Source organism: Lepidothrix coronata, unplaced genomic scaffold (genome assembly GCF_001604755.1).
Source record: "Lepidothrix coronata isolate B3197 unplaced genomic scaffold, Lepidothrix_coronata-1.0 Scaffold85, whole genome shotgun sequence".
NCBI lineage: Eukaryota > Metazoa > Chordata > Aves > Passeriformes > Pipridae > Lepidothrix > Lepidothrix coronata.
In genome coordinates, this window is record NW_016690265.1 from 1,488,948 (window position 1) to 1,505,555 (window position 16,608).

Genomic DNA, 16,608 nt, shown 5'->3' on the forward strand with positions numbered 1-16,608 from the left:
TTCCATTAGCTGACCTAGAATAAGTTGCTGTATTTTGGTTTTATGGCACAAGTTACAGTAGGAATTGGCTCACTTAAGCAAACTAACACAATGCACTCAAATGCCATAATCTAAGCTTCCCCTTTTTTATCCAATTTAAAACCATTTCGAGATCCATTTCTCCATTGTTGAGGAAACTCCTTGTTGCAGCTGAACTAACAAAATAAGTATGTGTTGCAATAGTCTGCAATGAATGCAGTATTACATTTGAAATTATTCCAGTGTATGTAATCACTGAGACACTTTTGGGATTCCAGTATGAGTTGTTCCCCATCTCTCCAGACAAACCTGATGTCACTTTTGTTTCAGACGACCAGAAATCTGCCTTTCCACTCCACCCAATCCTACACATAAGAACCACATCACAGAATCTGCCACAGACTACACATTTTCCACTAGTAAAAGTCATAAGCAGACACAAGTGCAAAGCAAAATGTCATTTTATTTAATTCAAGGACTATTTTCCTTCTAGTATTGCTGAAGGGATCACCTGCTGGGGAATTGATCATTACAAAGTCCCTGTCTTTAAGTTCAAGTGCTCTTGTTGTACATTCTTTTGAACCACAGAAAACATAATGACCAAGTAGGTGGGCAGCTACTTGCAAGTTTTAGCCCACCTAAATTAGCATTGCTTCAGGCTAGAAAACAATTCAAGTAGTAAAATAATGGAAAATGTTAACCTTTAAGGTCACTACCATATTTTGATCAAAAAGTCCTGAATGTATGAAAAAAACACTTGTACATGTTATGAAGTTGTTTTTTAACCAGACACTGTCAAAGATGGCAGTTAAGTATTTTGGACCAGTTGTCAACCAGATATTTAAGAGTTCTATTTGAAGGTTTATTACCAATTTCATTATGCAATTCACTTTTCACATTAAGCTCTTTAACAAAAGCAACATAGACCCGCACCAGAATCACTGTAGACAGATTTAGTTTTATAGAATGCCCTTCTGAAAATTCGTTTCAAAATAGAGATGCTTTTTCTCCAGAACTGTAAAAGCCATAAAAATGCAAAATATCTGTTAGGAAATTTTTAATCAAAATTATTCCTTAATGTTCAAAATAACATTTAACCTCCTACTTTTTTACTTTGTTGTCATCCACGCATTGACCAATAGACTAAACAGGTAACAATGGTTCACGTTTTTCCCCCACACCTGAAACATTTCTTCTAACACAGCCCAAGATAGGCAATACAGAGATTCAGGGACATGGATTATGCATGGCAAAGGTAATCCTCTATCACTTTAATTTAGAACAATTCTGATTCTAGCACACAACTTGGGAGTTCTCAGTTGTTTTCAATCTGCTCTAGGTCCAGGTCCCCACAGTCTAGAGGAAAGATTCCTTCTTCGGTGCTCTCACAATCACTCGTGTCCTCGTCGCTTTCACACACTGCGGCTGCTTTCTTATAATCCCTTGTTTTGAAGCCACCTTGGCATGACCCGTGATGCCTGACTTCATCCAGCTGCTGTTCTTTCATCGGGCTGGAGCCAGGGGTGATGATGTTCATAAGATCATTTGAGTCACATGGCGATGACACAATTGTCTTCATTTGTGTGTCATCATCATCATCTTCATAGTCAAGGGAGCAAAGACTTTTGGAATTTTTTAAAGTCTGCAATAAAAAAAAAAAAAAAGAAAAAAGAGAAGCAATGAATATATTGACCACGACTGTACAGGAGGAGCAGAATAAATTCCTTAAATTCCTGAATGGTTTGAGAGTATGTACTCAAGAGTGTCATGTGTTCAAAGTAATCCTGGAAACGAGAGGCATGAAGAAAAAGGAAGAATAGTGTTAACTTACTACAGTCTGGTTTTGCACAGATATTTTGCCCATGTAGTTTCCCATTTGTGAGAAAAACAGTCCCTTTTTTTATGCAGAAATATCCAAAAACCTAACTTTGGTCAACTACCATGAGGAAGTGCACACACCCAGCCAGCTCGCTGTATTAGGTTTCTGGCAAATCCAGAGCAGAGCATTTGGTAACATCAGCATTTGGGTCAGACAGCTGCACTGCAGCCTGGTCAACAGTTAATTTCTCATGCAGACAATGAGCCCTTAGGCGTCACCTCAGCCAGAGTCGGCAAAGTAACTGGCACATTTGGGTAAACTCTAAACAGAAGGAACCCAAGCTTTTACTGGGAACATCTTGCTCCAGAGTCAGCTTAGCTTGTCTTTTCAGTTGGGTACTGTCTGAACAAGAGCTCAGGAACTGGAGCAATTCTTTTTAAATTCAAAGTATATTAAAAACCAGAGGGGCACTCGCCTTTATTTAGACAAAGGAAAGAAGAAAGGAAACCCCTAGTAAATCTGCTACCTCTGCCCCACAGATAAAAGAATAAAATGCCTAAGTTCCTTATGTGACTGTAAGGGAACTTTGACTAGAATCCAGAAGCAGCATTTAAGAACCAACAGAAATATACAGACAGCAGAACTTAGATTTTAACAAGTGGGAAACTTCTAAATTCTGCCTCATACAAGCACACAGTGAGAGGAAGGTGAAAGAGCCAGGGGTGTTTCAGAGGTGGTGTGAGACAGGAGAATGACATTATACTAATTTTCAGTATCTTACTGGTTAAGTGACTCCAGTCTCACACACGGCAGTCATTTTATTACAAGTAGATCCGCAGGGGAAAAGACCAACTTTCACACCCATTTCCAGCTTCCTCCCCCAATTTGTCATTTCTTAAGTATTTTATATTTGTTTATTTGAAACAGGGAACATTGCAACATTCCTTGTATGTTGTATTCCAGATGCTCTTCCAGAGCACTGAGTAATGTTCCCGCTTCACCATAACACATCAGCACCCACTTAAGCATCTTACCAGTATCTCTGGGTACTTTTTAAACAAATCTTAACAAATTCAGAAGAAATTTGACTTAGTCAGCCTTGCTTGTATGCAACTGCATAAAAGAGAAAACCTCACTATGGTGAAGTTCTGGTATAATATACGTTCCTGTTTTCAAAACACTTCTATATATCTCATTTATCGCTTATTCAAATACAAACATTTAAGAACATTTGAGTTTCTTTCTATGACTAAGAGGTATGAATTTCTCTCATAAAGCAAAACAGTATATTTTTAGAATTAAAATATACTGTGACATTTTTTACTTTAAGTCTATCTCATTGCTTTTAAAAAGAACACATCCTATTGTGTATCTCCATACAGGGGACAATATTTTCAGTTCTTTAAATCTTATAGTAGGCACTGGGAAGGAAAGGGGCCAAATAAAGAAAAGCTTTGAAAATTCTGCTTTCAATGTTTCAGAAAGGAATTCCCGAGTCCCCCTTCAAAATATCTTTTATTCAATTTACTGCTAGAAATTAATCCAACCACACAGCTGTCTTTCTAGAAGGTTTGTGTACATAAATGGAAAATTGCCTGTTAGCTGTACTGTGCTGAAACCACTTGAATGGGAACTTTTAGCCGGTTTCAACACAACAGCAAGTGCATTCAACTGGTTCTTTGTTCACCCACTTGTCACAACCTCACCAAACTAAAAATAGGTGGATTTATTATCTCGCAGCACAATCCCGCTCCTTTCACAAAGCAAAAGGTAGAAATTGCAATGCATTCAGGGCCTCTGAACTGCAGCTTTCCATGTTACACTGGTACAGTACCACACCTTTCAAGCACAATTGTGCTCAGTGGGGAGCCTGCGAGTACTTGCTCAATGGTCCTCATTTTATAAAGGATGCTGGACTGGCAAGACAAAAGAGTCCACAGTTGGCAATGGATAGAACTCAATCAGCTAAAAGTATTCTTTTGTGTGACGGAAAAAAAAAAAAAAAAAAAAGAATCTCAGAGTTTTAAAAGAAGTGAGGCGATAAAATGTCTGAATATTAAGAAAAAAACCCAACTTTGTACCAAAAACAATGGTGGGGAAGGAAATAAAAGAAATCTCTCTAGACCCTTGCCATACAAAGCAAACAAGAAAGGCCCAGAGCAGCCTGAAAGGAAGCTAATGTCTGTACTCTTTACTAAACCTTCACTTCAGAAACCCGTAATACATCACTTTCCAAATATAAGAAGCAATATAAAGGTTGTTTTTGTTTTACTAACAAAACTAGAGCATTTGCTACAGTAGTCAAAGGGAAAAAAAATAAGACAGTTATGTGCATGAAAACCTAGTGTGTAATGGGAGCAGCAGTTCTCATGCTTCTCCCCCATACCCCCATCATACTCCAAGTTCACCCCTCGGGTTTGAGTGGGGGTGGAAGATCCAGCTGCTCTCAGGAGGTGCAGCTGCAGCAGCTGCACACAGTGAGGAGTAGAGGAAGCCTGAAACCACCAGAAGCCCTGAGCCCATCCTACTGATTCTCAGCACCAATTATCACGACAGGATGGGCTACACCCTCAAGTCACAGGCTTAAGGAAGAGATGGAGTTCACCAAACTGATTAGACTCGTTATCTGGCTTGCCTTCTGTCCCATCCTGAGACTTTTGCCTGTGATGGCACAACACAAGAGATGTTGCTTTAAGATATACTGGCACACAGGATTTCTTCACTGTTAAAGTCTCTCTGCCAGGAACGTGAAAAGATGTGAATGGTGCAATGGTCCTCATGACTGGGAGATCCTGGAATTTCCTGGAGCATCAGCATCCAATCCAAGAGTAAAACAAAATGGCAGAGCCCAAGCATGGAGCAATATGTGGCTTTTTTTGTTGCTTCCCTGTACCCAGCCAGTCGGAGATGGAGCAAGTCAGATGGGCTGCACTTCTCCCTTCAAGGGCTTCACGGTCCTTGCTTCACTTCCTTGACTTACGTTTCCTACAGATTAGTCAGACTGGCTCAAAACCAAATGCCTTTACTGATGGCAACTCAGTTAAGCTTCAGAGCAGCAGCACCACAAACAGCACGACACGTTCACGTCTCAGGCACTGACCTGCCCGCAAAGAGGTCACAGTTAAGTCTCAGCAACAACCAAGTCCAACCAGGGTATAAATTCATTATTTGAGGAGGCTTCATTGAATGAAACTAAGAGAGAGGCTTAAGGGAGGACTCCAAATTATAAGAACTGTCACAAAAGATAGTTGTGTTGAGAACTGCCCTTGAACAAGTCATCCCCAGACATCACATCTGACCACAAATAGATGTGAAGAGTCCCTCCCTGTAAACTGAATTTTCACTTCATGTATCTAATTACTCACATTAGTATCTTCACCTGTGACAACTCAAGCTGGAGATATGTACAGTGTTTACTGTAAATTATTAGAAATGTCAGCTAGTTGTATAGATTAAAAAGAAATCCCATCACAGTCCCTAATCCTGGAATCTTCTACTACGCAGGAAGTGAGAAATAGTAATAAAAATGTTGTGTTGATGTAACAAACTATTAATCTTTCTGTAGAGTAAATCTCTTAACATTTGACTCTGACTTGTCTGTCTTGAATTGCACTGAGCATTTTGTGAACACTTCAGTGTTCCCAGATAACCTTCACTTTCAAGACACTTGCATTTGAGAAGAAATACTGCTTCATGGGTACAAAGGGGTGCTGCCAGGAGGAAAACAACATAGTATTCTCCATAATGTTATATGCTTGAGGCTTACTAATGCACTAAAAGTTAAAAATCAAAGGTTAAGTGGGAAAGAATTTCTCCCTGTTCAAATGAGAAATTAAAGGTGTAGGAATACATTAAGGTTTTTTTTTAATTCAAGTGCCTAAGAAAATACGTCAGGTCAAAAACCATTGCAGATTTTTAAGCTACGCATTTGAAGTAAATCAAAAGAAAAGTAATTATTTTTCTTGCACTGAGTTTGAAAAGTACTGAACAAAACCATTTCTATTTATGTATTGTGTAGAAACACAATCAAATCCCTAGAAAAACCTTCATGGGCAAAACTGAATCTCTGACCAAAATCATTTGGGAACCAAACATGGTGTTCACGTTTTGTCGCTCTGCAGTTATCCCTCGTTTTCCTGGAAATTTGAAATGTACTTCTATACATTAAAAATGCAATGTTATTTCATCATCTATAGCTGGAAAGAATCAAAAATACAGAATACTGGATATGAATGAGAGCAAACAACCTCCAGCATTCTGCCACGTAATTAGACACTGAACTACAATAACCATTCCTTCCCCCAGAGAAAGAATTACTGCTGCAGTTCCTCTAGTCAAATAAGGTAAATCCTGTTTGGAATGCCAAAGACCCAGTTAAAAATCAATACAAGCTGACACACAGCAATATGGCTACGACTTGAAATGAAAGTTGTTCAGTGCTTCGTCTCTGCTGTATCTTCAAAGATTATTTTAATTTTTTAGATGTAGGTGCCCAGGAAGGGAAGGAAACTGCCATCAACTCATTTCACATCAGATGCTAAACAACATCATGATGTAACAGACTTTCATCTCCCACTAGCCAGACTGTTCTAGATTTAAGCATGCAAGTTTTCTGGCGTAGTCTACCATGAAAGTTGATCTATTTATTGGCCTAGATATTTATGCTTATATTCTAAATTCTGCCACAGTATTCTTACAAGTTTTGTTTATAAGCTGCAAGAACCTGTGATTTAATTTGGCTTTTTATTTAGTACTATTAGTTGAAAAAATATTATGACTTAATGAAATAGAAGTATTTAAGTGAAATGCTGAATTTGTCTAATTATACTCAGATATGCAAGTTTACAAGGCTGCTCATTGTATGAATAACAGAGAAACTACCAGAATAGTTAAAGTCTGTAAGTGAGAAAAACAAAGTGCACAAAGACTTGGGGGGATTTGAGGTCCAGTTCTCTGACTGAGCTCCACTGCAGTCCACACATGGTCACCTGCACTGGTCAGGAGATTTCAGGAGTTCATGCACTGAAGTCTTCAGACCTGTAAAGCAGCCTACTAGTTTAGCTAGGAAACATCTAGGACCCAGCTAACATCACTGCTATCACATCAAATTCCAAACAGCCATGTGCAAAGTCGGAGGCAGATCCCAAATACATCAGGAATTACAACCACCAAGTTCAACTGGAATGCCTGTTTCCTCCTTGCCCCAAACTCAGACATAAAACTTATACGTGGTAGGCACTCCACATATGATATTAAATTACCCAAGCTAAATATCTTTTCCTTTCAGTGGTTTTTGCAAAGATCTTCTAAACAACTGAGAATATACTCAGCCCCTCAGAACTATCAGCTCACCTCTTCATGTGCTTGCAGTGCACATGCACTCAATGAAGTTCCAACGTCAAGTAAAATAAACTAAGGAATTTAAGCAGATTAAAGAAAAGTCTGTCAGTCTAAAAGTGTTGGAACTGAAATTAAGCAGCCAAACCACTACTGACATGTTGTATTTATTCCTTTGTAAATTAAATTTTGATAGGGGCAGTTTAGTGTGGAGAAACTCAGGTGCTGGGGTTTAGCAGTTTCTAAAATCCAGGACCATTCATCACAGGGGTTAACTTTTGTTTGCTTTTAAAGATAAATTGGAGGCTAAGTTAATACAGTACTTAATGTAATGCAGTCAACAATATGATTCAACACCAACACTAACATGAAGAGGATGAACATATATAGCAATTTTCTCCTTTTATAAAATCCAGGCCAACATTAAACTGCATTTTAAAAAGTTTACAATATGGAATTTTAATTAAGATGATGGTCTCTCAGATTTTCTAATTCAGCGCATTTGTGAACTGCAACCTTTTACCTTCCCTGTTTGAGCAAGTATAAATCATGCAAGCTTTTATTGTAAGAATGTGGAATTACATTCTACAAACATCAGGCCTACCTATTTCACCTGCATGTAATTAAGCAGAAAAAAGTTTCAGCTATTCTTAGTACCAAGTCCAGCACAAATACCTACAGATGCTATGAATTATGCCATTAACTAAAACAGAGGAGGCTCACACAGTGGATTTAACTCTCCTGAAGGGGCTCCTAATCAATACAGTGTCAAAGTGGAACACAGTGACAGTGCTTTGTTCAGCTGCATAATAACAGTGCAAGACTTGGGCCAGAGAGAAGGAAGATTAAGCCAAACAAGACAATTACTAGATAAGAGCAGCAGTGTTCATCTCAAACGCACTGATGCATTAATACAGAGCTTTCCACAAGAAAGGATCACAGAAAAAAAGGACTCAAAAGGGCACTGAAAGAGCAAGAAGAGTGGTCTGGGACATGGTTCTTGCTCTGTTCTTGCTTCAGCAGCGGCTGCAGTCTGGGGTCTCTGCAGCACCAAAGAAATTTCTCTGTCTTAAGGGAAACAAACTGTCTTTGCACACCTTTGTCTAGATATTTTCCTACTCCCTACTAGACTCTATGCACATCTCTAATATGGATAGTGAATTTATTCACTTTATGGACAGACTGAAGGGCTGGACAATTTGGAATTGGGCCTCTACTGTGCTTGAGCTGCACAAGCTCGAGAGGCTTCAGTCTGGCAAACCCAATCAGCCAACAGCACTAATGAGCAATGGTGTGATGAACAAACAGCTGCACCGTTTGTGTGCATACAGGGATGACAAACACATCTGGTTTTGTAGTAGAAGGACACAGAGGGAAACAATGTAAGCACATGCTCTCTCCCAACAAAAGCGATTCATGTTTTGCCAGAGTTGTTCCCTCTTTTCCGACTCAAAAACTATTACCTTTCCTTTCAGAAAAGGAACACAGGCTCTGGAAGCAAGAAACAACTCAAAATGCATATTACCCCCTTCATTAGTAATATGACAAAATTATTTTTTAAAGACTTAATTTAAATCATACCTAATTCATACAGATGAAAGATATATGTAGTTTTCTGCATTTTAAACTGGGAAATAAGAAAGCACGCACACATCGTTAGCATGAGCTACACACACATCCCTGCATGTAAACATATGCTCAAAAGGAGCAGTGCAAGAAAACTGCTTAACAAGACTATGACTGCTTGCAGTACCATCTCCCAGTGTTCAGCATTTGGGATCCAAAAACAAAGACCACCCTGGGTAGTCAAAGCCTTCTGATGTATTATTCTTCTGACAGAGGAATTAACAAATAGCTCTGAAATAACAAACAAAGAAGTTACCTCCAACCCCAGGAGTTTTACTAGGTTTCTCGATTTCTAACTAGATACATTTAAACAAGAGGAGAAAAATCTGTAGCTGTGTTTCCACAAAACTCCCAATAATCAGTGACATTTCAAAGTTTGCTTTAACATGCCAAACTCTGTTCTCAAGTAACAGGGTTTAAGTTGACTGATTATGCACCAGAGTAACACAGGACAGGATTTGACCCTTATGGCTTCAAAACATGACCATATTGGCTTCATTTCCTGCCATTTATGTGTCATCTATTTTTATAGAGAACTTCTATTCCTGAGCAGTTTAGCCAAGGTCTCATTCCTTCATGACTTTGCTATGAGCTGCAAACAATTACTTTCATAACTGAATCACATATGCACAGACTGTTAGAATACATCCATGTAACCAACTTCTCTTAAAATTCTTGCACGTTTGGGTTTTTTATCCTCAGGTCCAATATTATTAAGTTGATATGATGGGTCAAATTTAGGAGAAATTAGAGAAGTAAACTCCAAATCCTGATTCTAAGGCTGCCCTCATTAGTTACTGACAGATGTCAGCCTCACCTATATTATTGGGTTATGCTGGAACTCCATCATAACTAGCATTTTAAGGGATTCTATAATTGGGCCATAAAGTTCCCTTCTGCCAGGGAAGGGGGATGGGAGAGAACGGGAAACAACCTCATCAGCTTGGGAACAGTTCCCCCCTTCTTCAGACCAATTTTCCACTGCAGAAATGCTTGTCCAAAACAAAGCCTTAAGATCTTGTTATACAAGTGCACACAGGCACGCACGGGTTGTACACACACACAGACAAAACACGAGTCCTGTTACGGATCTTTTGCTCAACTCAATGCAAACCCCACAATTTAACAGTAAATTCTTCCAGGAGCATTTAATTCAAACTGTAGGTGGACCCTCGCCACTAATTATTTCCAGGGACAAGTTGCACAACACATTTGTTTAGAAAGAACAGAATCAGTTTTGGAGACTGAGGGTGTACAGTGCATGCTACTGCATTTTTCTAGTTTGGTACTTGATTTTGGACCATTTTGAACATTTCTGAAACGATGGGGCTCGGGAGATGTTCCTGACATCCTGACTGCTGCATATTTTTAATACCAAGTCAACTTGTGCTAAAATTTCTGTTCGATAAATACAATTCAGACAAGTTGGTTTATTGGATCAAATACCAAAGCTGACAATGTGTCAGCAGTTGATGCTCAGTATGTTTTTTTTTAAAAAGTCAGGAAACCATATATGTGGAACTTTATCCTTCAGTTGCACATTGTACCAAATCAGAAGAGAAGTATACACAAGTCGTGTGTAAGACAGTTGACCTTCAAATGCCTAAAACACACACTGAGGTAACACTAAAACTGAGCGCAACTTCTCACTGTATGGCCTTGGTTTTCATCTATTTTATAATAAAATCAGAGTTTGCCAAAAAAAGTTGCAACGTTTAAAAAGCTGTATATTCAACTATTACATATACTTTGTTTTAAACTCTGATTTGTTTATGCTACCCCAGCTTGCAAGCCTCCTAGCATACCATCAAAGCCTTTTGAGTTTTAGTCATATGGTTACTGCAATAATGAAAACTGAAATCTGGAAACTCGTCAGAAGTCTCATTTATTCAAAATTCCAGTTCTGGTAATACCTAAGTTTTATTGCAAAGCACATGTCATCGTCAGCATATAAAGAATTGAGTACTTCCAAGTATAGGAACAGATGAGATATTTGATTATCTGCAGCTCACCTTAACACTGAACCATGCCCTCCCAGATCACTTACCTCCTTATTGACTGGACTCAACTAAAAGTTGCATCTAACAGCAACTTAAAAAAAAACCCAACAACAAACTGAAATGAAGACAAATATCTCTTCAGTTTGTATATACTTGAAAAAGTATGTAAACAAGTCAATATTTCCCATTCTAATGGAACAATTGACATCACTAAGTGATGTAGAGAAATTCCAATCAGTTCATTTTCACAGGCTTGAGACACATATTCTGCCTTTATCACACTTATGCACCAGTATTTACATGCAGCAGGAACTGATGTATGCAATGCAAGACTAACAAAAGACAAAGTGACAGTTAAACTTAGGACTTTTCAAAGTGGTTTTTTAATAAACCTCTCTGTAAAGAAAAGCCTCTGGTGAATTAGTTCGGTTTAGGTCTCTTTTAGAAAATGATGCATCAAGTCAGAAAGTGACTGTCAAAAAGCAAGGGAACTTTCACAACAGATAATATTCAGAGTATGGAAGACCAAAGTCTAGTTTCAGAGTTAAGAGTCGTTGCATTCAGGTACCATAAAAATGCCTTAATCTATTAATTTTATTAGCATGTTGTTACAAGAATAGCAAATATTTAAAGCACACTCTCCCAAAATTACCCTGAGTTAAATTCAAAGAGGCAAAACTCATTTTTCTAATATATTTTAAAAGATTACTTTGGGATTTCCTTTTTTGCCAAGAAATCTGGAAAAAGTTCCCATATCAATGATGAAACACTACTCAACACTTCTGCTAGCCACCATCTCTTACACTTTAGAGCAAGGGAAAAAAAATAACTTAATCCCCTGCCACCTGCCAAAACCCAGATGGTAAAACCTGAGAAAAGTGCTCTCACCTCTCTTTAAACCCTCTGGTGCAGCTTAGGCACGTTAACTGTAAGTACCCTATATATAACACTGAACCATAGCTCTTAACTCAATACTGTATTGTATTGCAAACAACATCACCAATAATTTTAGCATAATCCAATTTTCTGACAGGATAAGTAATAATTAAAATAGAAAATATCCACAGCTGGCTGAAAACTGGCTTGTGAGTCCATAGATGGCCCCTTTCTTTTCTCATAATGTCAAATGCAGCTGGTCTGGTACTCATTAGCTCTTTCAGCAATGAATACTTATTGTACATACAGGAACTTGCCAGAAAGGAAAAGCAACTCTGCAGCAGATATTAAGCTGCCTCCTCCTCTTATTAGCACATTGCTTACAGAAAAGTACAGCAGACATACAAAGCCAACTCCAGGTATGGCAAAGGAACAGTGCTGAACAGCTCTGGAAAGCTCTGGGTATCTGCAAGACATTTGTTACAGAATCCATTTACAAAAGAGGGGGGGAAACCTCCATCCCTAATGAGATTTCTTTTCCTTCACTCTCCTCAAGGCTTACACTGCCTTGCTGTCAGAGCACAGGGAACCTCCAAGCACAAGGGCTCACTTCATTAAATGCCCTTTCGGGCCTGATTTCACATTGTGCTCCGCTCTGCCGACGCAAAGAAAGCAAAACGCCAGATGCTCCCTGCGCCTGCCACCTCAGCAGTGTTCCATTCACCAGCCCAAAAAACTTCCAGGCATCCATTCAAAACCAAGTACCCCCAGCCTGGTCTGTCCTGTCACAGGACAAAGTGCTGGCTTGTCTTCAGCTCACTTTTGATGCTTGCCCATCATCTCCCAGCCCGGCCTACTCCTACCTCCTTTCCTTCTTCCCAAGCCTGCTGGAATTTGAACTTTAAATGGACGCCCTCCATGGCAACAATAGATAAAAAAGGAGCCTTTGATTGTTCATGCGTTGCAGGAAAGAAAGGAGGAGATTCATCCTGGCTGCGACCTAGCAGGAACTCATCAAGCACGGCTCCCCTTCCATTGCAGTGGGATGCCTTTGCCTGTGGCTACTCATTCAAGCTCCCTGCATCTATGTTTCCATTCAAAGAGGATGAATTCTTCAGGTTTCCCCTGTTAAGGAATTAAATGTTGATCCTATGAATGAAGGGCAACACCAAGCTTGGAAAGCTGCCAAAAGGGTTCCGTAACACTCAGCAGTTTGGAGTTAATTCAATACTTATTGATACCTAGCAGGATTTATAGCTGCATTATTTATAAGGCGGAGGGGGGGGGAATCACAGAGCCATATTTAGACCCTAGTAATAAATTATTTTTAGCACCATCTGTTTTTCTAGTTTGTTCCCTTGCTTAGGCAAGAGCATACTTTTACCCAGTTCCCTCTTCCTTGCCCATTTAAAAGAATGCACAGAGCCTAAACTGAAGCACAAGATTAGGATCACACCGAATATTTATTGTGCAGCAATCCTCCTAATCACGTTCTGGAAATCAAACCTGCTGACTAAGGACAGTCTTGGGCTGATGTAACACTGTATGTTGTCTTCACAGAACTGAGCAGATTTTTTTAACACGAGGGGCAATGTGCTTCACACAAAGGAGGTTACTATCTGGAAAGAAACAAGTGATCATTAACTGCATGAAGCCATCTGAAAAGTGTTCGCACTCCTGGCAGTGCTTTTCTGGGCCATAGTTGCCAAGTTTCACCCTCATTAAACTCATAGATATTTTGTCACCAGTACATTCTGCCAGGCCAGGCTGCTGTTAAGAGGGGGAGACGCAAATCATAAGCAGCTGCTGCAGGCACCTTGCCTCAGAGATGAGGAGTTTCAAGCTGCAGCTGCCACCCACTCAAAAGCTCCCCCAAACCTCAAATTACCTCTTCAAGCTTACATTAATATTCTGCTTTTAGTATGTGACACAACACTGGTGGCCTCTGCAGCGTGACAAGAGGGACTGAGTGAAGGGGTTGCCAGTTCCTTGAACTCCAAGGGAAGCAAGGCTTTGGATACTTGCATGCTGATTAAGTTCTCAGAAACACACTTGATAGCAGCAATATATTCATCTTATCCTCCTGGCTCACAGAAGTTTCCTTTTTACCCAAAATAGTAGCACAAATATTCAAAAGCTTTACTGTTAACTGTGTCAGATTAAGAAATTTTACTTTGAGCAAGGCAGGAAACTCATCCAAAATATGAGCTTGTAGAGTTCTTACTCGTTGCAAAGGGCAGCAGCAATAAGGGTTGCAAACTGGTTTACTAAACCTTGCAGCACAAGTCAAGCATTCCTGGGAAGTAGACTGCATGCAGCAAAAAAACCAAAATAAATCCCAGCATGTAGCACATAGGTCAAAATTAAATTCTACAAATACACAACAGACAAACATACAGCCATTAGAATGGGTTCTAACAGAGTCCTGAGGGCTTTGAAACTTTCAAGCAATCTATATTATTGATTAATGTAACATTCATTTGGCACTGGCATTATGCAACAATAATTTCAGACTGTGAAGGAAATACAACAGTGATGCCCATCCAGCAGTCCTCAGGATGTTTCCTTCCAGCTCACCACTTCTTTTGGTGGAGGAAACAGGGAACAGCACTTCTAACAGCAAGTACAACAAACTGCCAGGTAGATAGAAGGGCTCCTTGGCAGCATGGTACAGAGCCAGGCCATTCCCAGGATCAGAGCCAGGATGCTCAGAGTCTGCTCCTGGTGAGAACCATCTCCACACACCCCAGCAGCAACCACTGAGCCCCATCTGCCAAAAGCTCAGGACCTGCTCCCAACTGATGCACTGAGTTTTCTGTCCCTCTCAAGGGAAAAAAAAAGCTCCAAACCTGTGCTGCTTTGACAGGACACCTTTCAAAGGACAATCTTGACTCAACTGAGAGTTCAATAAAAGCTGTTCAAAGGAGAGAATCAGTCTGCAGTACTTTCAGTGGCCACATAAAGCACATGGACAAAAGCCAACATATACAGTAACTGTCGCAATAAATTTAGGAGTTACTGCCAAATACGTTTAAGAGTAAAAACTAAGCTTACAACTTGTACTTCAATTCCCTAAGGCTGTTGCATAACCTGAAAATACATTACAACATGAGAACAAACTAATACTGGTGATTAACCAGGAACATAATCACAGGATCTGGAAGTCTTCAAAAATGTGGTTTGTTGCAAGCCTTGTACCAAAGCATCCAACTTTCCTGTAGGCAAGGATCTCACTTGTCTGCACGTAGTATCAGTCTTGCACACAGCCATGCACTTTTATGCAGATTTGGAAGGTGTAACCTACCTGACTCCTTTTGTAAAGCTGTCACCTTATTAGCTAGCACATATGCATATTTACTATGATTATGCATTAAGACAGGACTATGGGGACAGATGAATTACAGTCTCAGAAAATAACTGACTGGAGAAGATGGCAGAAAGAGCCAGGATAAGGCTTGCCCATCCACCCTTCTCTTACACACCAGATGGCCATGAAAAAACAACAGTTATCTGTCCTTAAAAATCAGTGATCACAAAGAAAGGACTTTGTGATTAACTCTCAAGTCCATACCCATTTGAGAGATGGCTGGGTGCCAGTGAAAGGAACTGTGGCAAGTCAGAAGAGGCTGTACAAGCTCCATTTATATCCTAATCCTTTCAGAGATCTCTCTCCTCCAGCCCAGTGTCTGAAAGGGGTCTAAGCAATTGTGATCCACAACTTCAACACTGAAACCTTCTCAGTCAGTATTCTTACATAGCAAGCCTGTGTTAAAAGTGATCTACAACTGGTTCTAACTGTATCAAATCATATATTGGCAAAAATCAGGAACCACTAGGAGATTTGCAATTTACCCTAGTTAAGTAGCTGATAATCCATAAGTGAAGTCTGAGTTTATCCTGAACCTCCAATTTTAAAATTAATGCTCCAAAAGCATTGGGGTAGTTTGAACAAAGAATGTGACTTTAAAAGAAAAGGGTCATACAACAGAAGTATTTGTTTAACCTCAATAAGGTTGTTACCACTACTTAGCACTTTGAGCAGTATTACTTCAGTCCTCATGATGATCATTATTCAGAAACGTGTTTCCATAGCAAGGCCTCCAATCTCCAGAAGCAGAGCACAGGGAACAAGGTACAGAAAACTCTTTATATAAATATATATATAAATTGTATATGTGCTCTTTAAGCAGCCACAAACAAATCCCTGTCTCCTGATGCTAGTTAGAATAAACACAGTGATACTAGCCTACATGAACACTTACATTAACTTACTCAGTGTTGACTCCTCTGATTTGGAGTGGTATCACCCGTGCTCCCAACAGAAGGATTTTATTATGACATGTACACAGATTTCCTTGGCCATTTCCAATAGTTCACCATTTTCTACAACTGCTGTATTTTCACAAGCACATGCTGGCTTACATCCACTACAAATGTCTGGAGGCCATTTGAACAAGTCTGTATTATACTTTACTCAAGCTAAAAGTGAGGATGCAAGTATTTAGTTGACAAGATGTAAGAAGTGGATGCATACTTCAGGTATTGCAAGTATGCATTCACAAAAGGATTCCTCCTACCTTCATTCATCAGTGAAGAACAACATACTAGACTTAAATGTATCCTAAAGTTTAATCAAATTGGTTTTGTATCAGACTGTATCACTGCAAGATGCAACAAAAACATTACCCTTGACATCCAGGTGCCCTGTTGACTTGAAGAGCTCATTTTTACCTTAAAACTGAATTCTTTCTGCTGTCCACTCTTCCAGGGAAAGGACACCTCCTGCAGAGCTCAACCACCACAGAAAAGAGGTAAGGTAACCTGAATTTAGAACAAGTTTTTTTCCACGAGATAAGGTACCAACCAGACAGTTTGGATCTCAATGAAGAATGTAATAGCTGCTCAAAAGATGGGAATCAATTAAGTTCTTTC

The 16,608-nt window shown here is 39.5% G+C and overlaps 1 protein-coding gene across 9 annotated transcripts in view; it reads right to left on the bottom strand.

Annotated features, from left to right (window-relative positions):
- Nucleotides 1-461: 461 nt before the first annotated feature.
- Nucleotides 462-16,608, bottom strand: part of FAM53A (family with sequence similarity 53 member A) — a 70,697-nt gene continuing 54,550 nt past the window's right edge. For all 9 annotated transcript variants that reach the window (XM_017820758.1, XM_017820765.1, XM_017820766.1 and 6 more), the window contains one exon: nt 462-1,660. In XM_017820758.1, the coding sequence (XP_017676247.1) occupies nt 1,334-1,660 (327 nt within the window). In that variant the 3' untranslated portion in view covers nt 462-1,333. The remainder of the gene's footprint in view (nt 1,661-16,608) is intronic.